The 24,146-nt window shown below is 40.7% G+C and overlaps 1 protein-coding gene across 1 annotated transcript in view; it reads left to right on the top strand.

Annotated features, from left to right (window-relative positions):
* LOC126278799 (neural-cadherin-like) overlaps positions 1–24,146 on the top strand; it is a 232,353-nt gene that overhangs the window by 87,154 nt on the left and 121,053 nt on the right. The window contains exons 7-9 of the mRNA XM_049979072.1: positions 4,229–4,405; positions 4,644–4,786; positions 18,035–18,340. Of these exons, the coding sequence (XP_049835029.1) occupies positions 4,229–4,405; positions 4,644–4,786; positions 18,035–18,340 (626 nt within the window). The remainder of the gene's footprint in view (positions 1–4,228; positions 4,406–4,643; positions 4,787–18,034; positions 18,341–24,146) is intronic.

Below are 24,146 nucleotides of genomic sequence, written 5' to 3'. Positions count from 1 at the left end.
CAAGCCTGCGGACAATGTAAAGGATGTGGAGATGTTGGAGGAACAGAAGGAGGTGAGGGAAGGGGATGAGGTCATACAGGAGCCGTGTGGGGGAAGAAAGGCGGATACAGAAGGCAAGGTGGAGCGCATGGCATTCAAGGATTTGGAGGGCCTTGTAAAAGTGGGTGGGTGCGGAGATCCAGGCAATGTTGGCATAACAGAGGATAGGACGGATGAGGGATTTGTACGTGTGGAGGATGGTAGAAGCATGCAATCCCCATGTCCAGCCAGACAGAAGTTTCAGAAGGCAGAGGCAGGAATCGGCTTTCTGCTGGATGGTCTGGAGGTGAGGGGTCCAGGTGAGGTGTCGGTTGAGGGTGAGGCCAAGGTATCTCAGGGTAGGGGTGAGCTGGATGAGACGACCATAAAGGGTGAGATAGAAATCATGGTGACGAAAGGAGCAGCCTATTATGATTTCCTGGGTTTGGCATGGGTTGAGAAGGAGGAACCACTGGTTACACCAAGTGGTGAAAAGGTTAAGGTGGGTTTGGAAGTATGTTGGGACTATTGAAGGGTAGGATAGAGATCCAGGAAGGCAGTATCCTCGGCATACTGGAGAAGGTGGACTGGTGGTGGCAGCTTTGGCATATCAGCCGTATTCAAGGGATAAAGAAGAGGGGGGAGGACAGAGCCCTGGGGGGCACCAGCAGTGGGATAAAAGATACGGGAGCTGGTGTTGTGGAGGGTGATAGAGGAAGGATGGTGCGAGAGGAAGGAGGCGACCAGGCAGACAAAATCGATAGGCAGGGCGTAGGTTTGCAGTTTAAAGAGGAGATTGCGATGCCATAGATGGTCATAGGCATTTTGGAAGTCAAGGGAAACAAAAATGGCAGAGTGATGGGAGTTGAGCTGGAGGAACAGAAGGTGAACGAGGTTAATGAGAAGGAGAAGGAGAAGGTGAACGAGGTTAAGGAGAAGGAGAAGGTGAACAAGGTTAAGGAGAAGAAGGAGAAGGTTAATGAGGTTAAGGAAAAGGAGGAGAAGGTGAACGAGGTTAAGGAGAAGGAGAAGAAGAAGGTGAACAAGGTTAAGGAGAACGAGAACGAAAACGAGAACGAGAATGAGAACGAGAAGGAGGAGAAGGTGGGTCAGAAGCCACACTGGGTAAGGGGGAGGAGGTGGTGTTGAGTGAGGTGCTGATGGATACATAGGTGAGGCAGATGGGGTGATAGGAAGATGCGACAGAAGGGGGCTTGTTGGGTTTGAGCAATAAGAGGATGTGGGAGGTCTTCCACAGGTCAGGGTAGAAGCCAGCAGAGGGTTAGTGGGGTGCAGAAATGGAACCAGTAAGGCTATGGAAGGCGGACCAGTACTTGGAGGAGTTGATAGGGAGGGTGGCGTTGAGTCGTGTGCAGGTCTGGCGCCAGTCTAGGTGTTTCGTTGCTATAATAAGGTTCTGTATGTGTCGCTGTATTTGACGGTGGCGTTGGAGTGTATCCCCGTCATGAGTGCGCAGGAAGGAGCGATAGAGGCGACGGGATTCATGGAAGAGGAGGACAGCCCACGGAGGGAGAGTGGGACTGTGGGGGTGGATGGTTTTAGTAGGAACATGGGCCTCCACAGCGTCGATAAGTACCTTCTGAAGGAAGGACGAGGCGTGGATGATCTCGTCAGGATGGCGATACGTAAGAGGGTGGCTTTCAGGAGATGGATTCCTGGTAGGCATCCCAGTTGGCATGGTAGTAGTCATGGACGGCCACATTCGAACCCTACCATAAGCTCTTATCAACTGAAATCGGAAATAATCTGACCAGATTAAGGTTTTCCAGTCGTCCAGGGTCCAACCGATATGGTTACAAGCCTAGAAGAGGCACTGTATGCGATTTCGTGCTGTTAGCAAAGGCACTCGCGTAGGTAGCCTGCTGTCATAGCCCATTAAAGCCAAATTTTGCCGCTCTCTCCTAATGAATACGTTATCCGTACGTCCCACATTCATTTATGGGGTTATTTCACGCAGTGTTGCTTGTATTTTAGCACTGACAATCGTTAAGTGAAGGCGACTGCGTTGTCCGCCCCAAGAGATAATGCCTAAAATTTAGTATCCTCGGCACACTATTGACACAGTGAATCTCGGAATTTTGAATTCCTTAATGAATTACGAAATGGAAGGTACCATGCATCTAGCTCCAACCACAATTTCACGTTCAAAGCATCTTAATTCCCGGCGTATGGTCATAATCACGTAGGAAATCTTTTCACACGAATCACTTTAGTATAAATGACAGCTCCACCAATGCACTGATCTATTCATCTACATCTACATAGATACTCCGCAATCCAAACTCAATTCTTATACCTCGTGCAAGCCTTTAGATACGCAGTTTGCAGTTTGAATTGCGCACAGTGAACCATGAACCGGGCTAGACCTGGGTACTCAATAAGGACGTTGATGGTGGTAGTAGTAAACTGAACAAGGGCGTTGCGAGGGAGGCGTAGGGGAGATCATTTTCCGTCCACTACTACACACACAAACATAAAATCGTTTTCTGCCACGCCACACACAAATGTATCGACTCTGTATAAGTTTCAAGAGAGTCAGAGCATTTAATGAATAATGAGTAGCGGCAAGTATAACCACAACCATTTGTTTTGTAATCTAAACGCTTAAATGCTTCCAGTAGGACCTGTAATTCACTTAGTTTTTTCTTTTGTAAATGTCAAAAACTACAAGAATGTGAACACAAAGTTTTCGCAAGGTGACTGTTTCCTGCCTGACATCAAAACAAGATGGACAAACTATCACTTATGAACATAGTAGGTAGTTGGCAGCTATTACAAATATAGTGTGTTTCGTTGTTAATAAACATGTTTTAAATGATTACGAGATTGTTTTTATAAGAAACTATGACTCGTTTCCATTATCTTTCCATGAATTGAATATGTCTCTCCCGCCGTCCCTCACACACAAACACCAGCTTCCAGCTTACATCTTGGGTATTCATTGGTTGCTGAGCACCATAAAATGTCAACTGAGGGGTAAATAACAAAATAATTATTTCAATAAAAAATCCAATGTAAGACGTTTTAAAAAAGTAGAGAGTATAAAATAATTCATCCCAGCCCCATAAAGTAAAATTTTAATAGCTGAATTTAGAACGACGAAAGTGGGGTGCATGCAATAGAAAATAGTAAGGAGGTGTTCATGTATCAATTATGTAATGCATGCCACCCCTGTACTCCAACCCTCCCCCCGCGTTTTTCATTTTAAATTCCACAAGTACTTCCATAGCTATAAAAAGTTACAAGTATAAATTTTCAGGATTATCTGTACGAATTTAGGAATGTGTATGGGGTTTGGAGAAATTATTTTATACTCTATTACACCGTTTTAAAAAATGAGTTGTATTACAAGATGTTTGTATAAATAATTATTTCCTGCTATTTAGTCTTATATGTGTCACATTCTGCAATCGATTTCTAACATTTTGATGAGATGACAATAGAGACATGGTGGAATTTTTAGGATTATTTCAGTTACTTGTCACCTGACTTCCAATACATTTCTTCTTCGTACGGTAAAAATTAGAGATAACTGAGTACACACAGGGCCTTATCAGCAACCGGTATTACCACGAAAAGTACGAAAGTGGAACAGGTAAACGGGAAAATAGCAGAAGTACCCAAAGTAACCTCCGCCGCACACGAAAGCGGATTAATATTGAATTGTCATCGAGTTCTTTGCAATGTAGAAAGTTTCAAGTCTCTAGTTCATCGGGAAGCTAGTTTAAAATCAATTGTAAAATTTGTACTGAATGAACAGACAACGTGTTAATAGAAAAAGAGCTATATTTTCTGCGAATTTCACAGAAATCATGGGTGCAAGATGCTTTCATTGTTAGTATTGCACCTCAGGTGTCCCATTCTCTTTCTGGCATATAAACTAACACAAGATATTGAATTATACAGGCCCATGCATTGCTGTGCTAAATCAGTATTTTACCTGGAGGCGGTGACGTGAGGAGAAGGTTCGCGGTCATACCACGTGCATATTTCCAGTACCTAAACAGCTCACACATGACTCTTCTCAACATTTGCAGTATACCATAGAACTCATGTTGGCTTTTGTGTCTCCCATCTAACTGGCCTCTATCTGATGCATTTAGAAGGGAAATATTTTCGACTTAGCTTATGGTCGCAAATTTATGTAAAGTAAGAAGACAAAAAAACATAAATTTAATTTTTCTGGCAGGAACTGCTACCATATCAATTTCAGTGAGGGATGTTAACGATACGCCCCCAGAATTTTCTAAGGATGAATGGTTTGTAGAAGTTGATGAAACAGACGGCGATAATCTACCACAAAAACCTATCCTCACAGTGACTGTACGGGACCAAGATGAGCAAAACATGTTTCAGTATGAGGTAAGTCATTATACCATCGTGAAATAACTATGAATGCATCGCTTTAAATTTTTAACGAACCAATGTCTTCAATGACAGTCTTAGAATTTCTGTATTATTTAAACAATAGCTGAGTATTTCAGATTTAAAAGGTAAAATAATGTCATCTGAATATCCTTTAAGTCTTGCAAGTTTCAGCGTTTAGTACTCTCATATGTAAATTGAAGCAATTTCTTACCGGTTTTTATATTTTCTGCAGGTAGTAGCAAACAGTGGTTACGGAGCAAATAAATTCGCACTTGTGCGAAACAATGACGGAACTGGTTCTTTGAAAGTGGTTAAGCCACTGGATTATGAAGACGTCCATGGTAACGTTCTGAGATTCAAAATTCAAGTCACTGACATGGTTAGTACGGGAAGTCCTGTATAAATTATATGAATGTCTATTTCCGTAGAATATAATTGAAATTTTAATTTTTGTGATGCTTAATAGTCTCCACAAACGAAAGATAGAAGAAACTGTCACGCTGGTTTTAGACCAATATATTTTCCTTTCCTTTTTTTTTTAACACTTTGTTGAAATGAAAGCTGCCACTTCCTTCTCTTCATTTAACCTATGGGTGCATAACAAATTATGATTCCGGTATTAACGACCCGAAAATATTGCATTTTGTATGAAATTTGACCCATTAATGAACGACAAAGCAGTCTGACTAATGTCAATGAAATATGAGATAGTAAACAAAGTTTCACAGCGCAATCCAATACGTGAAGGAACCTTTAACACAAATTAAAGGAAAATTAATTGCTACCAATAGATCTTCAACGGTCCCCTTGTAGGAAAACGCATGAGATGCACGTGCAACTGTCGACTATATGTCCTCATAACTAACGACAAAAGAATGCTTCGCTGAAATGCAAAGTCTCGAAGCATTCGTTGCTCTAACGTTCTGAAAGTCACCAACGTGTTTGTGGCCGTAGAGACTTCAGAAGCAAGTGCAAATTATTGATTCCAGAAACAAAAATATTAATAAATTAAAAATCGTAAACTATAGGCTGCCACGAACGCAGCGTTTTGTGGAAGGTTCATTTGGTATTTTGTCAAACGAATGTAGGATTTGTCCTCGAACAACTGTTAATGTGGGTATGAGGGAAAATTTTGTGAAACAACAAGAGCACTAAGATTTTGCTAACGAATGTAAAGGCTTGCTGGGTACACGACCACAGGAAATAATAGCCTTTTGGTGATCTCCAATCCCACTGAAGGATTGGTAATATAGCGAGATCGGTAAGTTAACGTTATCGAACGACATTTAATTGTTGTAATATCATAATTCAACTATCAATTTTTTTCATGCATTTTGGGGAACAAATTTTAAATTCTAATTTTTACGGGCGTTATTTAAAACAGTTACCTATGTCACTTATTATTTAATTCTATTTTTCCTCCGTCCCATCCCAATTTGGTCACTGTTTGGTTCTCTCATCCTTTATCTCTTTTTATATTATTTCTTCCTGTGTGCAGAAACATGTCATTCAATTTGATTAACTAACAGTTTGGAAGTTCCATTTCATAGACAGTAAGCCGAGACTACGACACAGCGGTGCAAATGCACCATGTTTCCAGCACCTGCGACCAGATGGCAGCGGAAACGCAGCGTGAAAATCCCACTAACAAACAGACACCAATGTGTTCATCCGTGTGAACGCATCTCTCTATGATCCACAGTGTGCCTGGCTAGTTCCATTCAGTTAACAGTGGCCTATGTAGTCGCTGGCAATTCCAGCACAAAATCACGAAAAAAATAGCAAAAATAAAAAAAACCTTGATGTAGCGATAGTCTGTTAATGCTAAGCCCTTCCGTGTTGCAAACACTCGACTATGGAATAATTGACCGTATAACGTCAGACAAATTACAATATTTCTGACTTTCAGAAGTATGCTCATGGTTATCTCTTGAAATACCCTTAGTTCTCTCTTCACTTCTCACTGAATCAATATAAACCACAGTCTACAGTCTCAATATTGTTACTCAAGTCTTGTAAGCGTTTTTAACTTCTTGCTGATTTTTCTTTTCGTGCTTTTTTTCCTTTTTTTCCTCCTCTATTTTTTGATTGTACTATAGTTAGTATAATATAAATTGCTTGCACATTTACCTACAATGCGTTTAATGGTCACGTATAAATACATACGACTACAGAGTAAACCGTAAAGTGCACTATGTCCAAGATAAAAGCGACGCCATGTCAATAAAACGTGCATTCAGTCATACAAAAACGCCATTCTATTTTTAAAAACTTGACCATGTGTGAGTAGGACTGGCGCTCTGAGGGTCCCATACAAAACATAATTACGTACGTAGACAGTTCATCCATCCCGGGGAATCAAGAATCTTTTTGCCTGTTATAGACGTTGATACTGGCGACATATCGATTCCCGGAATTTCGAAACTTTAGAGAATGTTCTAATTTTAAGTTCGAAGCCGATTAATAAATGACAAAAGAAATATTTTTTCATGTGATATAAATTCCCATTTTTTTTCTTTACTTGTAATGTGACAGCTTGCTTTTGCCAAATTTGTAGACCAACAGGAAGTACCCTACATTTTTTGATAATGGAGTTTGCAAGCGTCAAACCAGGTGACGTACCTGTTCGTATCTTTTGATTCCATAGACTTAGGAGCTTCAATGTTTTACACCGCCAACGGACCGCAGACTTCAGTGTGTGACGTAGATTTCAACGTGATACGTCTACTCGTTCCTGAGAAAAATGATTTTTAACAGTGGGATAGACAGATGTATAGACAGCCAGACAGATGGACTGACTGTTTGTTCCGACTGAGGTACGGAATCCTAAAACTGAAAATACTTTTGAAAATTATAATTTTAAAATTGCAGCGTATATTTGCAATGTCGCCTGCACCTCTATTCATTTTCTTTTGGTCATGAAATCGCACTGTAACTCACTTCCGGCAGAATTGAACATCGATTGTATCAGTATTACGGCGCATACTTTCATTCACTTTATGCTCTGTTTTATTTTCCTACATTTTTCTGGTGAACGAAGCGGCCACAAATCTCTACTTGCTGTAAAGACATAAAACACTTGGCACGTAGCTGTACCTCGCTGAAGAATGCAGTATTGTTTCATTTTACCGTAACTGAGAGTGGAAGTTACTGAAAATTTGAAGATAAACGTCTGTATTGATAGTGGCTTGAAAGAACACCAGGCAAATAATTTGGCTATCAGAAACCGTGCATTCACTTTCTTCAATGTAGAGGAATTTGATGCACAATGTAAAATTTTTTGCTGGTCATTAGCGACCATAAATGGAGTCACGGAAGATGACGGTAAAATTCATCCTTGCTCTCCACACCTACATCGCGCATTCTCCGACAGCCAATAAGCGTTCAGTAGTGACCTGAGCGCTCTGCTGCGATTTTAGTAGCCAATGCGAGCATTAAAGCTAATCGTGGGGAGTTATTTGGTGAACTCTTATTCCAGTTGTTGTGAGTTGTCATAGCTGACATTGAGATGAGTGACAAATTCCATAACAGCAAGCGAGTGTCACAATTTGCAGGATGCACGCTTTCTTCAAGCGGAAAACGCAAGTGCGCTCGTACTGCAACTGTCGCTTCGAACCGGCAGCAATGCAATTGCTGTCGATGCTTCGACCTGTTCAAATTTATTTATTTATTTATTTAACCTGGCAAGATTAGGGCCATCAGGCCCTCTCTTACGTCTAACCAGGCATTCTACTTATTTTACATTCATATGTTTTAGTAGGCATGTTAAACTACATCTAGTACAAAAAGTGAAATAAACAATTAGAAAGGTACACCTGGAAAAATACATTATTGAAGAGAAATATTTTAGATAGGAGTGCTGGCAGCAGGGAGGATGAGGGAGACTCATTGTAAAGGGAGGAGAAGAATAGAGAGACATGATGAAACATAATTAAGGAAATATAAAGGAAAAGAAGATTGCGTGGCTAATAGAGATAGATGAAGAGGAAGGCATCTCAGGAGCAAGATAGGAGACGCTAGCTTTGCTATTTGACAGATGAGAGGAGTGGCCTTTTACATTAATTTTGTGGAGAACTTTATGAGGATGATAGTAGGAAATGCTTCAACTTCTTCTTAAAAGCAGCAGGAGATTGAATTTTCCTCTAGGTAAGGGGCAGTTTTTTCCAGAGGCGGACAGCGGCAACTGAGAAGGAGTTTGCAAAAGTTTTTGTTTTGTGAGTAGGCACAGTTAGGATACCAAATAAGAGTGACCTCGTGTTTCGATTATGATGGCATGACAGGTTTTTAATCTCTGAAGCAAGGTACTGGGGTGTTTGCTCGACGGGGAGTCGGTGAAGTATACAGAGTGTGATAGTCACGCAATTTGTTCGGCCGCAGCCACCCTAGCTCGGAGTATGAAGCACTAACATGATCATATCAGCGAATGTTGCAGGTGTAACGCAAACAGGCATTCATGGTTAGCTCTAGCCGTCTTTTGTTTTCACTACTCATGCCTTGTTGAATCACATCACAATAGTGGAGGTTTGGTAGAACGAGTGCTTGCACGAGCTGGTGTTTCAAGTCCTGTGGAAATATGTTCCGAAACTTTTTGAGAGCATAGAGACAAGCAGACGTCTCTCGGCACACTGCGACTGTATTCTCCGCCCAGTTGAGATGCTCATCCAAAGTTACACCCAAGTTCTTCACTGTTTTCTGATATGGTATTGGAGTACCGTCGAGCAGAATAGGAGGTAGCCGTTCGCGGAAATCTGAACTTATTAATTTGTGATGGGCTACTAAGATTACTTGCGTCTTTTTTGCATTTAGTTTAAGCCCCAGGTTTTTCGCCCATGTCACTACTGAAGACAGATCATCATTCATCAGAGCGATTGCAGTGTTTACATCTTCAGGTCTGACGCTTAGGTAGAGCTGGAGGTCGTCGGCATAGAAATGATATTTACAGGACGACCGAACCGACGAAATATCGTTGACATATAAAGAAAACAAAAGTGGTCCTAAGACTGATCCTTGTTGCACTCCCGAAGAAACATGTTTCCAGGAGGATTTTTCATTTACGCAGACAACACATTGCTGTCTGTCTTTTAAGTAGCTTTCAAACCATCTCATTGCACTATCAGAGAAATTAAGCTGTTGCATTTTTCTGAGCAATATATCAAAGTTAGCAGTGTCAAAAGCTTTGCTCAAGTCCAGTAGCGTCAATATTGTTGCCTTTCGATTGTCGATGGCATATTTCAGGTCATTAGTTACTTTAATTAGAGCAGTGTTTGTGCTGTGATGTTTACGGAAACCGGATTGAAATTTGTCATATAGACTGAATTCATGCAAGTGTTCAGTGATTTGATCATGAACAATAAATTCAAGTGCTTTGGAAACACCAGGCAGTATGCTAATTGATCGCTAATCACTAGGCAGTTGCGGGTTTTCGATCTTAGGGATGGCTCAAATTATGCTTCTTTTCCATGCAGTGGGGTATATTCTTTTCATGAAGGAAAAATTAAATATGTCAGTTAAGACAGGTACTCAGATATCGGCAACATTCTTAATCATGGTTATACCGATACTGTGGTTACCTATTGCATAAGAAGAGATTCTCATTATTGCTTTTCTTACTGTATTTGTTGTTACATGTTTTAGATGGAAGGTATCGTTGTTAGTTATCCTGTTTGGGGATTCTTGTGGACGATAATTATCAGCCGTGCTGTTATTCAGAGGTGCAGAGAAGAATTCATTAAATTCGTTAGCAGACACATGAAAAGTAGTTTCCGATTTTGCTTTTCCGACCCCCAAGCTACGGAGATTCTTCCATTTGGTCGTGCGTGTCAGATCGCTGCATACAAGGGAGCGAGCGTGCCTGATTTTGGCATTGCGAATGCATTGTTTCACTCTATTCCGTAGCTTTCTATATTCTTCGAAACGCTCGGGTTTCGGATCTGCCTTGAAACGCCTGTGGGCAGCATCCCTATTAGTCATCATTTGACGTAATTCAACTGTCAGCCATGGTGCAGGAGATTTTCTTACACGGACTGTGCGCACAGGTGCATGTTTGTCATAGAGGGCAGTGAGTTTATCACCAAGTTCATTAATTTTGCCGTCGATTGGAGGTTCTCTGATTATTTGATGCCATGAGATGTCTGAGCAATCGGCTTTTAGAGCGTCAAGGTCAATACGTTTCATGTTCCTACAAGTTATGTAACGCGATTTGATCCTTGGGGGCTGCACAGAGTAGGCCAGAAATATTACTTCATGTGCTGAGAGGCCAGGGGCCGATGATTGACCAACATCTGTCTGTTTCGTTGCGATTACGTCTATAAGAGTATGACTGTACGCCGTATGGTGTGTAGGTTGTAATGGAAGAATGTTCATGCTATTGCAACTAAACAATCTTCTTAGGTTTATTGCGGAGGGAGTGTCTCTTAGCAGGTCTATGTTCAAGTCACCCATTACGATGACATGTTCGTGTTGACACTGAAGTGAATGTAATTTTTGGCGGCTTGTACACGACGCCAGTCAAGAATTTCCGATTTTGTATATTTATTTCAATGAACATGAATTCAGCCTCTTTTTCTTCAGCAGGATTTGACGAACATAAGAGTTTCGCTTTGAGATCTGTTCGTATATACGCGCCGACCCCGCCACCTCGCTTTTTTTATCTGTCTGCCCTAAGAAATGTGCACCGTGGGAGATGAATAGATGCAGAGGATATGTGTGGTTTCAACCACGTTTCGGATAAGAGGATTACGTGGTAGTTTAGTTGGTTGAAGAGGAGGCTAAGTTCTTCGTAATGCGCAGGTAAAGACTGGATGTTGCAGTGAGCTGCTAAAAGCTCTGACGCGTTCCGCTGAGCAGCCTGGAGTAGGGTGGCAGACTGGTTTGTCCCTTTGTTAGGCACTACCTGCCGCGAGGGGCACTGGCCGGTGTTTCCGCTGAGTGACATAATACAGGGGTGTCCGAGATTTTGCGCGCCCTGTTTTTGACTCCGCGAGTGCCGAAAGAAAGGCGACTGCAAGAGATTTCCTGAGGTTGCGGGAGTATAGAAAATGGATTAGTGGTATTCGGTGCAAGGAGAATATGAACAAAATAGTGACGGCTGTGTGTCACTGGGTATCCTATATCGTAAGAGGAGAAATGTAATTAGCGTATTTGAAACAGCTTAGGGTGGAAATAAGGGAAAGGGGTGTGATTTAAGAGGCTGATGCTGCCAGCAGAGAGAAGTAAGCTTAATATTTAATAGATTATCGTAGGAAGCTAGAATTAAATTGAAATTTACTAAAGTGATACTGGTAGTGATTATCGTAGGAAGCTACAATTAGATTTAAATTTGCTAAAGTTATACTGATAGTGATTTTTGTTATGAAACCGAAGAGATGGGTGACTAATGAACTAAAGAAGAGACTAATAATTGCAATGGAACTATTACAGAATGGAAGAGAATAAACTGAGAAAATGAAAAACGGATTAGCAGCAACTAAAATTAAGCAATGATTAGAGCTACAGACACAAAAAATAATAAAAAGTTAATACAGTTACAAAAACAATTAGTTGAAGGTACAAATATGGGTATAATTAAAAAGTTAATACAGTTACAATACTATATCTGAGTGTAGGACTGTTACAATTTGCAAATGGTGTTAAGTTTGCACTTTTGGCTCAAGTAGCTTCACTTAATACTATTCAGTTCTGTCATGTTTGTGACTGTCTTCTTTCCAGCTGCTGTCTTAATGATTACTCTGCCATCCTGAGTCCACACATTCTGAAGACCGAAATGGGATATGGCAATCGTTCTTGAATCTGACGGTAATCTTGCCATTCACATAGCCAGGAGGTGAAACCAAGGTGGATCATTTCTGAAATACTATGGCGGTCAAGTTTCCCATTCACAATCTTTCTGAATAGCCACTAGCAATACTAAACTCTTTTTTATTTTTCAGCTGATGGTAGTGTCTGAAACCGGCCGTTGTGGCAGAGCGGTTCTAGGCGCTTCAGTCTGGAACCGCGCTCATGCTACGGTCGCGGATTCGAATCCTGCCTCGGGCATGAGTGTGTATAATGTCCTTAGGTTAGTTAGGTTTAAGTAGTTCTAAGTCTAGCGAACTGATGACCTCAGATGTTAAGTCCCATAGTGCTCAGAGCCATTTGAACCATTTAATGTCTGAAAAGATTAAACGTCGTAATATTTCAATTTTAAGATGTATGCTCTAAGAAAGAAGGAAAAACAAAAAAAAAACAGTACACAACACGGTAATTATCTGAATGTGGTTGAGTTCGGTAGATATTATCTACATGTACAAACAGACAAATGATAACAATTTCAGAAAAACTGGATGATTTATTCAAGAAAAAGAGCTTTACAAATTCAACTATTCAGCAACGTGTTGATCCACCTCTGGCCTTTATGCAAATAGTTGTTCGGCTTGGTGCTGAATGATAGACTTGTTAGAAATCTTCCTGAGTGATCTCATGCCAAATTCCGTCCATTTGACTCGTTATGCGGTTAAAATGCCGAGGTGGTTTGAGGGCTCTGCCCATAATGCTGCAAAGTGTCTCAACTAGGATCCGGCGACATTGCTTTCCAAGGAGCGGTTTGGCAAGCACGAGGACTGGCAGTAGAAACTCTTGTGTTCGGACGGACATTATCTTTGTGGAGCTTCTCCAGACACGTCCTCAGCCTGGAATCTAGGTGAGTGTAGTATAATTGTCTTCAGTGATGAGTCCGGGTTCAAATATCTCACCGATTGATCAGTGGAGGCGTGTCTGGAGACGTCCTGGACAGCTGTGGCGTACTATCTTGCCTGTCGCCCGCCTTTGCACCGGCAACCAAGAGTCTGTTGGAGAGTGGGCGGTGGGGGAGGCATTTCATTTCATGGAGGGTTGAGTATAGGAAACGCATGTTTTTCACTATTGAATGACTGGGACACGATTTGATAAAAATAATAAAAACAAACATTAAGTGACAGGTTTTTTAATCCAGTTTTGAAATATACATTAATTAGGTTAGAAAAGTAATGTGTTGGAGATGGCGTCCTTATTGCTGGATACAAATTTGGATCCTCTCCCGAAAGTTATGCATTGCTCTCTCCAACATTTCATTCGGCACGGCTTCAATTTCCTGACGAATGGAATTCTTCAGGTCATCGATTTGCGAGGCTTGTTCATGCAGACTTTTGATTTTAAATAACCCCACAAAAAGAAGTCGCATATCGACAAATCGGGTGAGCGAGGGGCCACATCTCGAAATATCATGTCTTGGGAACATTTGTCGAACCACTTCCATGGATGCTCTCGCCGTGTGAGCTGTAGCACTGTCCTGCTGAAGCCATATTTCTCCCTTGTTCACTTGACGCCTTACAAGTTATGGACGAAGGAAGTTGTTTAACATTTTAACGTAGCGCGCTGATGTCACAGTAACTACAGTTCCTTCCTCTTCAGAAATAAGAATAGTCCAACAATCCCCATCTTTGAAATGCAGCACCACACTGTTACTTTTAAACTGTGGACAGGTCTTTGGCGTAATTCATGTGGGTTCTTGGGCGCCCAGTACTGACAATTTTGAACATTAAAGTAACCGTCTACATCACGCGTGATGATTGTAGCACCTATATCTTCCGTAAAAATTTCGTCCATTACACGACAAAACTCTCTGCACTGGACGAAATCCCCTTCACTAAGCTGCTGGACGATCATTATCTTGCACGGGTGAAACTTAAGACCATCATGTAAGACGCGGTGAAGCGAACGACGTGACATACCCAGCTACAGACTGTCGTCTGGCCGATCGTTTAGGACCAGCAAGAACTGCCGTTCTCACTCGGTCTCCATTTTCCGGAGTACAAACTGAACGGGGAATACCAGATCCAGTACTTCTAAACACTGCAACCCATCTGAGTACAGTATTTCGATCAGGCACTGCACCTCGACGTAAAAACTTGCTTTTCCTCTGCTCCACTCTGCAGCAGGAACGCTTTGGGTGTCATCCGCACCACGGTTACATTACAATGATTCGTCGACTCGACGATGTTATACGCCCCGCTTTGTTTTTTGTTGCCCTACATACCAAGAAAGACAATTTCCGTACGCACACGGTGAGAGTTTCTGCGGCTTGTCTTCGTGCTTGCCAAACCGTACCTTGGCTACCAGGGTTGCTGCAGCTCTCCCAACTGAGAACATTTGGAGAACTATGGGCAGGGCCCTCCAACCAGTTGGGAGTTTTTGCGATCTAACTCGCCAAGTGGACAGAATCTGGCACTATATCCCTCAGGAGAACATCCAACAACTCTTGTCAATCAATAACAAGCCGAATCCTTGCATACGAGCCAGACAGGGTCACGTGCGTTACTGACTTGTTCAATTTGTGAAGCTCTTTCTCTTAAATAAATCTTCGATCATTTCTGCGCTTCTATCATTTTTTTGTCAGAGCATGTGCATCACATTTATCGATTTCCGACCCATTCGGATAATTTCTTCGTGGTGCGCAGGCAACCCGAATTTCTTAGAGCTAACAGCAATTCTTTGCAAAAATTTTGCAACGGCTTCCAGAGTTTTCGAACTGAAGGCTTGCAGCTACGTTTAAAATTAGAGACATCGCCAACGGACCGATATTTTCTAATCAGCTTTCGAACTCTTCAGTTTCGAGGAAAACAGGATTTCGGAAATTATTGAGGGCCGACTGAGGATGTGGCGAGATAGGCCACCGCCAATATTGCCGTTACTGAGGAAGTGCAAAAAATGACAAAAAAAGAAAAACCAGTAGAAAATACGATTTAAGAAGTAACCAGTGGAGTTACATGAGTTCTTCACCCCTCGATTTCCTGTCTTCTGCCTATAGGAAGAAGTCTTTCCCTTGGCCCGCGACTTAAATCACACTCAGTTGTGATAATGTCATACCTACAGTGTCATTCCGCCCAAGTAGCAACATAAAGAAATGACTTCTACCAAACAGACATCTACTGCAAATATGGTTAATCTGACAACGGTGTGGTCGGTACCTCAGCTGCCTCGTGATCCAATTGTGGTTATATGGTTCTCTCATGACTAATGATTGTAACCAATCATTTGTTTTTATTTTGTTTATTTTTCAGTAACCAGTAACTACTCGTAAATAACTAGATGATGGGAAACTTGTCTTTGGAGTGAAGGAACTGGATTTTGAAGTGATACAGGAAATGAGAAAACATTAATGAAGAGCAGAGAGGAGTTTGACACTGCGCCACCGTCATGTGTCACAATAACGAAATTATCCGACAGATTCGAGAGGGAATAAAATGTGCGTAATCTGAAGAAGGAACCGCGTTGCAGGGAGAATCAATAGCGGACGAATGAGGCATGGAAAATGGGTGCACGCAGCGACGCAAGCTTTCACAGGACCTGCAAAGAAGTCTATACGGCAAGCTGCGCGTAGTCAGGTGTAAGCAAATCAAGTATTCACCTCATTTTAGAGGAAACAAAGTGGAACCCTACATTCCCAGGTTGTTTTACACTATGAACGAGGACGGTCCGTATAGTCGCCTCGAAATTCGTGAGTGGAATTTGCGATAGTGAACAGTTTGCTCTGATGAGGCTACGTTTGAACTAAATGGAACCTTCAGTCGCCATAAGTGTGTCTACTGGCCAAGATATAATCCCCGTGTAATGGGAAAACGAGCTGTTAACCAACCTGGATTATCAGTGGGACGTGTTGTGTCTATCAGAGGACTTGGAGGGCCATTATTTTTCGAAGGACCAGTGACAAGTGTAAAATACCTTGCCGTACTACAGGAACAAATTGCACCTTCTGTTAACCACCCATACCGGCATGGAGATTTCTTGTTCTAGAAAGACAGTGCACCGTTACGTTACTATCGTGACGTGCGACAATTCCTGGATGCATCACTTGTTGGGAGGTGGATAAGATTACGAGAAAGTGGTGAATTTCCACCCAAATCTCCTGACCTAACGTCGTTAGATTTCTTTCTATGCAGAACTCTGAAGAAAATCGTTTACACCACAAAGCCACATACACTGGATGACATGAGGGAGGAGATTGTGACAACCTGTGAATCCATTCCAATGCCAACCATGAGACATGTGTATCGATCCGTGGGAAACAAATAAATAAAAAAAAAACTTGTGTTGGATAGAGAAGTTACGAAAGGAAAAGGTCCCATGTTCCTGTCCACAGCTTTAATGTGCCAGGAAGTTTTAAGTGACCGGGAAGTCAAAATTCATTCTGCAGATCTCTTTATTACACGTCACACTAAAACCAGTGTGCAGTGGTTACCATAAAAAATGAGATGCCGTATAAATATCGTTTTAATTAGTTTTCTTTCATATAGCTTTAACAGACTGTAATTTATTACACTGAACTGGGTCATATATTTCATCAGTCTTGCTTTCTTCAGTAACATGTTTTCAAAAATGATTAATTTTTGTTAACTGTACTTACAAAATTTGATAAATCTGCCTAGAAAATTTGCAGAACTTTAGTTCTGTGAGAGACTCACGAGCATTGTTAAACGAAGCGCTGCGGATGTGAGCTTCAGCTACACACGCGCTATCATTCACAGAATACGACATACTTTACTTGGAAGCACTCTTAGAACGACGGAAAGACACAGCACACAGACGCAACAAACAAATAGTTGTTCTGCGACAATGAACCATACCGGTGACGTGTTCGGAAAATCAGACAGGGTGAAGGGGGGGGGGGGGGGGGAGGGAGAACAATAAAATAGCGACGCGTTGCTTCCGAATCGGGGCGGCTTTTATTTTGGACATACTGTATCTGGTGCGATTAAAGATCGGACATGAAGATCCTAATCTGAAGTAGTTAAACAAGAGACTAAACATAAATAAAATATCATAATTAAGAGTGATAGTTCCTTAGCGACTTTTTAGAGCTCATAAGATGCTTTCAGTGTTTAGAAATATATGTTCATGGTTCAGTCACATTAATATGTCAGCCGTCTATGTTCGACGCCAATGTGCAATAACCACTCACAGCAGGCGGCAACATGGGCAATGACGATAAGCGTGTCGTGCGGCGAGGGGGGAGAGGAGGGGGGGGGGGGGCGGGAGACACGGGAAACAGTGCAGCCGTTGTCGTAATGTGGAAGTGATTTATCTGACGACCACAAGGGCAAGATCACTAGCTTCCGGGCCAAGGGTGGCAGCATTTCCCAAACAGAGCGTCATGTCAGGGACCATGTCCACCCCTACATGTTGTTTTGTATTTCCTCGGCACGATGGCATCTACGTGCAGGACAATGTGTAACATAGCTCCCAGTGTATGTGCATTCTTCGAAGAGTACCAGGATGATTTTACCATATTTCTATGGCCACCGAATTCCCCAAATTTAAACCCAAGTGAGAATCTGTGGGATCACCTTGATCAAGCTGTACAAGCCGTGGATACTCAGCCGAGAAGTCTAGCGCAGCTGCCCACGTCACTGTAGTTGGCATGGCTCCACACCCCTTTCAGAACCACATTGACTCTCTTCCTGCACGTCTCGCGGCGGTCCGTTGTGCAAAGAATGGTTATTCTGTAATCTGGCAGCTTGTCTCGCTAATGTAGCTGGACAGAGTATTTACTGTGCGTTAAGTGCCAAAGTACGACTGCATATTCATTTTCTTCATATTTTTGTCTGATTTTCAGAATGAGAATGACACGACGGGACAGCACCACACGGCCTATTCGTGGGTTTCTGTCAAGCTCAGAGATATCAACGACAACGCCCCAGTATTTGACCATTCCAGCACTGAAGTTACAGTGCCAGAGGACACGGCAGTTGGAAAAGTAATTGCGGCATTTGAAGCAAAAGACGCAGACCAGGATGGAAAGAGCGGCGTAACTTACTCCATAGATCACAGCTCCGACAGTGGAAGACACTTCCACGTAAACCGTTTCGGACAGGTGCTTGTCCAGAGAGAACTGGACAGGGAAGAGACTGCCAGGCACACGGTGAGTAACAAATCAGGTTCCAACGACAAATCGAACAGCTCTCTTGGGTAAATGTATTAGAGATAATTACTGTGTTGGAGAGAGATCGCTTTCTTCTTCTGCATTTCACGGATTAGGCATTCTTGTCCGTTGGCAGCTTCACAGTTGACTCTAGCGGATCGTGAGTCGTCCTCGATCCCTTCTTCCCACCGCATCTAATCCAACGTCACCTCAGAAACGATTTAGTTCCAATTCTTTGCAAGTGATTGGTCCAGTTCTGCCTATTGTTTAATACTACCTGAGTACCTAACGTGGCCCGAGTATGTATCTGTTCCAGTTTTCTACTAGTTCATCTCCTCCTTTCCTCTCTCTCAGTCCATCGCCTCCTGCCCGTAGCTCTCTCTACTTCCTCCATTTCCACTCTCTGTCCACCTACTCCACCCCCTCACTATCTGTCCATCTCCTCCTGCCCCTCTTTGCTCACCCTCACTTCCTCCTCTCTCCTGAAATAAGTATAATATAATGATGTAATTTTGCTAGTACATTCATTGGTATTATGACTACTGTCTGCAAAATGTGTCACGAATACAGTTAATTGTAAAGTAGTAATAACTCCTGTTTCATACAGCTGGTTTACCACATGGATTTTCCTCTATTCATTTTGTGGAGATCATCAGCGAGAAAAATTTTCGTCCAGGTTGTAAATTATCTGTAGAGTTTGTTTCAAGTCATTAAGTGCTCTCATTCTCAATTAAGGTATGAATAAAGTATGGATATTCGGGCGTCGTGAGCTACACTGCTTTTTCACTACTACTTCCTCCCCTGTAATGGGTAGGTTGTTCTTGCCCCACAGTGATTCTTTCCAGACAGTAGGCAATACATGTACTAAGTTTAGCTGAAATCGGTCCAGTGGTTTAGCAGGACATGTGGAACGTTCATACATACATAAAATCGTATATAATTTTTATAACACGTATGACTTTTACCGTGTATTGATTCTACATTTGATTCTTTCTTAATTCTTCATTTCGTATTTTCTCCGTCCTTTTTACATCTTTTAACAATCCTTGGAAATCTCATTTCTTTCGTTTGTATTTTACTGTCTCGTATAGCCGGCAGCTAGGCTTCGATGCCATAACGCAACGTCAGTAAAACCATTAATTCGTAAAATTTCATTTTGGTTTCTTTCCTAACGTTATTTTCAAAAGTTCTTTGAATGATCCCACATACAGGCAGAAATTTTCTTTTTGAGCAGTGTCCTTGTCATTGCAAAAATTCATGTCCCAGCCAAGATATTTAAAATTCGATGCTTGCATTAATATGTTGTTTTCTAGCACAATCTATGATCAGACTGGATTTAAAATTAATGCTTTTCGTTTTTTCGACTGAAATTTTAGAACTGTAAGATTTACACAGATTATTTAAAAGATGCATTGCTGTAGGTGTGTCTCCTTCACTTGAATCATTATTTGATTGTTTGCAAATATGGGGTTAGTGCATAACTTCGTAGCGTTTTACCGTAAGTTTAATAAACACAACAGAGACGCGTAACAGAGACTTAAGGCATCTAACATAGACATAATATATTCTCCTGCACTATTTACAATGGTATGCCGACGCTGGAGTAACTTTTTGATTCCGTGATTGTAGAAATCACATGCTTTTGGGGCGAAGAACTTGCCGAGCCATGTTCGGAGCACATTTTCATCCGGAAAGGAAGTTGCTTGAAGCATATTCGATATAGAGAAAAAAATGTGAACATCTGAGGGCATTGGATCAGGTAAAAATAAGTGGGTGCGGGATAACAAGCCAACCCAACACAATGCGGGCGGGCGTTATTATGAAGTGGCATCACTACACCCAGATTTCCTGGTCGTTGTTCTTGGATTACATCTGCAAGACGTCTCAATTATTGACAATAATTGTCGCCAGTGATGGCTAAACCTCGGGGAAGCCATTCGACTGTTCCACCAGATCCGAAACTTTATATTTTGTGGATGGGCGCAGGTTCTTGTAGAGGGAGTTGGTGCTTTGTGGGGATCAACCATTTCCATCTTTTTCTTATGTTAGCATAAAGACAGTATTTGGAATGCTCGCTGTTGTTCACGAGCCAGTTGATGACCAGCGAGCAGAGATGCACATATGGGCAGCTGCTGATTTTGGCTTACAGCATGAGGGACCCATACACCATTTTTGAACCGTTCCCATTGCATGCAAATGTCACACAATGGTGACATGATCATACTTCATCCCATTTGCCAGTTCTCGAGTACACTGATCTGAATCATTGTGGATTAATGCAATCAAACAGTTTTCGCCAAGCCCCGAAGGTTTCCGTGGACGTGTAGAGTCACTTATGTCAAAACGATCCTCCTTAAAATAAGAAAACCCCTTTCCTGCAGTGCTCTTTCCAATAGCATTATCCCCACACACGGCCCAAATGTTTCTGACAACCTCAGCTGCTAACATCCCTCTATTTAATTCTAACAGGAGACTTTCGGAAACGTTCCGGATTCTCCACTTGGCACTCCATTTTCTAGTGTCCATAGCTCCAATCAGTATCTCGAAGTGACACAGTGACAATATGTTAACTCAGATAGCAACAGTGAACTACAAATAAAAAATGACAGTCGATAAATAAATCCATAGCAACCGGAATACCAACATGCAAAAGAAAAACGCTACTAACTTATTCACTAACCTAATAGAAGAGTGTTTGAACCGACATATTTGATAATTTAATTCCTCAATCTACCTGCAATTCCAATGTCTTTACAATGTCGTCAATAAGTATATTAAAAAAGAGAGGAGGAAAAGCGTTTCTAAGTCCTGTATTTGCTAAAATCTGTTAACTTCTTTTAATAGTTGTGTCCATAATAAAAGTAATATTTCTATACTGACCTTTCATTAGGTGTAGTGGATAGCCCGCATTTTCTGATATTTGTCATAATTTTCTTCAGTTTATTTTGACAAACGCCTTAACAGAATCTATAAAAGCGAGATGTGTTCCCAAATTCTTTTCTCTTCTTTGATTATTATTTGTTTAATGGTGAAGGCATTCATGCATGATTTTCCTTTCCTAAATTTGCGTTCGTCTTCTCCTAGCAGACTAATCGTAAGAGTATTTAATCATTTTTTATTATTTTCGTATAGATATTATATCCTGTATTCATGAGACTAATGGAGCACGTATTTATTTATTCATTTATTGCTGTTACAGACCAAATCTATAGTCTCCGTATGTAATGCTAGATGTAGAGGAGGACAGCGACCTTTTATGTTTTTACAAACGAACTCTAGATAGTCCTACTGAGGTATGACCTTATTTATTGTTTTAAAATATATCATTTGTTATGGTTAAAACGCCTGCGACTCAGAAATTTGGCAAGGGTTTAAAAAAAATACGAGAAGAGTTTACAGTAGTCGCTAATCTGGGGTTCAATTCTAGTGAGAGGGTGGGGGAGGGGGAGGCGTCCAGTTTGTAACTGTTCCGCCGCCATCTTTTTCTTTTCCAAATATAACTTCCCTTCTTCCTTAATTTTAACAAGACACAGCTGCCTATTAATTAAAAAATATTATTATTATTATTATTATTATTATTATTATTATTATTATTATTATTGCAGCTCAGGTACCTATAACATCTGTAAGGCATCTGTCCAAAAATTTGAGAAGTGCAATAAGTTTAACAAATATAATAAATATCCAAACAAGGGGAGATAAATGAGAGAACTATCGCAAATCAGCTTAATAGTGCACACATTCAAATAACTAACAATAATAACATACAAAGGACTGAAGCAGAAAATTGATGATCTGTTAGAAAACGATCAGATTGGCTTTAGGGAAGGTAAAGGCGCCAGAGAGGCAGTTCCGACGTTGCGTTTGATAACGGAAGTCAGACATAAGAAAAAGCAAGACACCTTTATAGGATCGGTCGACCTAGGAAAAGCGTTTGACAATGTAAAATTATGCAAAATGTTCCAAATTCGCAGACAAATATAGTTAAGGTATAGAGATATAAGGATAATATAAAATGTGTACAAGAATTAAGAATAAAAATAAGAAAAAGAAGACCGAGAATAAAGTGCCCCTATTGTTTAGTTTATTAGGTGAAGAAATAGTCACGGAAATAAATGACAGGGATAAGATATAGAGATATAAAGGTACAGAGATACAAGCATAATCTATACGTAAAAAAACCTGATGTCCTAAATGATCGAATCATTATCGCCCAGCCAAAACACCTGAAAACAGAAGTCTGAAATTTGGTGAGGGTCTTGATCTTATACTGCAGGTGTTTAAGAAAGTATTTTTCCAAATTCCATCCCTAAGGAGGTAAAGTAGGCAATGAAACATGTTTTGAACATGTGCCGCTATTAAGGCAATTTTGAAGCTAGAACTACGAAAATTGGTATTTGGTTTCCGGTCAGAAATGAAGGAACGCGTGTTTCAGCGTTTTTGGAAATTCAACCACTAATGGGGTGAAATGTTCTTGAAAATCAGTCATTATTAAAATACTTCTAAAGCATTTTAAAGCTCCAGCTGTCAAAATACGTATTTGACTTCTCAATTGAAAAGAAACAAATACATCTTCAGTTTTTCTAAAAATTCAACCTGTAAGGGGGTCAGCGGATGAAAATTTTTATTAAAATATATAATCATGAAACCATTTTTAAAGCTAAATCTAAGAAAATTTGTATAGTAAAATCGTGTTTCACTGTATTTAGAAATTCAATCCCTATAGTGGTGAAAAAGGGGATGAATGTTTTTATGGAAATATTTCATTATGCAAGCATGTTTGAAGCTAAATCTATGAAAATTCGCATTTGGCTTCTCTGTACGAAAGAAAAAGATGTATATGTTTCACTGTTTGTGGAAATAGGGAGTGAAAAGTTTTAGGAAAATATTTCATTTTGAAAGCATTTTTAGGTAAAATTTTTGAAAATTGGTTTTTAGCTTCCCAGTTAGGGAAGTAAAAATATGTCTCACAATTTTTGGAAATTCAACCTCTAATGGGGTGAAATGGGGCATGAAAATTTTTAAGAAAATATTTCTTTATATTAAAAATAAATTATGCTAAATCTATGAAGAGTGGTAATCCATTTCTCTGATAAATATAAAGAAATATGTGTAATGGGATGAAAGTTTCTATCGAAATATCAACACAAGTAAGAAAATGGCATGATTAACAAGAAGCTAGGACTCTAGAAAGTACATTCGGAAAAGACCATGGTTCTATGATCTTAATTAGTGTGTTGATTTATAAGCTACTGCAAGTTGTGAACAACATAAAAATTCGTTTAAAGGAAAACAAAAAAAAAAACAAAATCTGTGCAGAGCAATGGCCTACTCCAAATGAAGCAACGGCGTTAAGCTAGTACTCAATAGGTACAAGAACCGAGAATGAAAATAATAAGACCAGAAAGAAGTTCACTACTGTTTAGTATGTACATCAAAAAAGCAATCATGGAAATAAATGAACTGTGATTAAAATTCAGGGTCAAACCATATCATTAATAGAATTCGCTTATGCCATTGCTATCCTCAGTGAAAGCGAGAAAGAATTACATGACCTGTTAAATGGAATGAGTAGCAGATTACCGATAAACTTGATACGAAAAATTGGGGACCACAAAGTAGGGGAAGTGAAAGAATTCTGCTTCCTTGGAAGCAAGGAGAACAAAAAGCAGACAGTCAAAGGCGATGACAGCTTTCGTGGCGTAAAGATGTCTACTATAGTTGAGATGGCGTAAGAAGATCCCTGACGTCTCACAAAATAAAGGAATGGGGCGACAAACTTTCACAGCTTCATAACGTATACGGA

This window comes from Schistocerca gregaria, chromosome 6 (genome assembly GCF_023897955.1).
Source record: "Schistocerca gregaria isolate iqSchGreg1 chromosome 6, iqSchGreg1.2, whole genome shotgun sequence".
In the NCBI taxonomy this organism is placed as follows: Eukaryota; Metazoa; Arthropoda; class Insecta; order Orthoptera; family Acrididae; genus Schistocerca; species Schistocerca gregaria.
This window is presented reverse-complemented; position numbering and strand designations above follow the sequence as displayed.